This window comes from Sinocyclocheilus rhinocerous, unplaced genomic scaffold, assembly GCF_001515625.1.
Source record: "Sinocyclocheilus rhinocerous isolate Xijiao unplaced genomic scaffold, SAMN03320098_v1.1 C35049773, whole genome shotgun sequence".
NCBI classification, from domain to species: domain Eukaryota; kingdom Metazoa; phylum Chordata; class Actinopteri; order Cypriniformes; family Cyprinidae; genus Sinocyclocheilus; species Sinocyclocheilus rhinocerous.
Window position 1 is genome coordinate 1 of NW_015737320.1, and position 364 is coordinate 364.

General features: G+C 68.7%; 1 protein-coding gene across 1 annotated transcript; it reads left to right on the forward strand.

Moving 5' to 3' along the window:
• Positions 1–32: 32 nt before the first annotated feature.
• On the forward strand, positions 33–357 carry LOC107734701 (early growth response protein 1; the record flags this gene model as incomplete). The annotated part of the gene is made up of 1 exon (XM_016546656.1): positions 33–357. A coding segment is annotated over one exon (325 nt), but the record flags the coding sequence as incomplete, so codon positions are not given.
• Between the last annotated feature and the right edge of the window lie 7 nt (positions 358–364).

Below are 364 nucleotides of genomic sequence, written 5' to 3' on the forward strand. Positions count from 1 at the left end.
ACCGGACCATCTCGTACCCATGCGCCACGACTGCGTTCCTGGACTCGCTGCTGGCCACCAACACGCGGAGCGCCAAACCGCGCGGCAGGAAGGGCGCGGCGCGCGAGAAGCCGTTCTCCTGCCCGGTTGAGAACTGCGAGCGCCGCTTCTCGCGCTCCGACGAGCTCAATCGCCACGTCCGCATCCACACCGGCCACAAGCCCTTCCAGTGCCGCGTCTGCCTGCGCTGCTTCAGCCGCAGCGACCACCTCACCACCCACATGCGCACGCACACCGGCGAGAAGCCGTTCTCCTGCGACGTGTGCGGGCGTCGCTTCGCGCGCAGCGACGAGAGGAAGCGGCACGGACGCGTGCATCTCAAGCA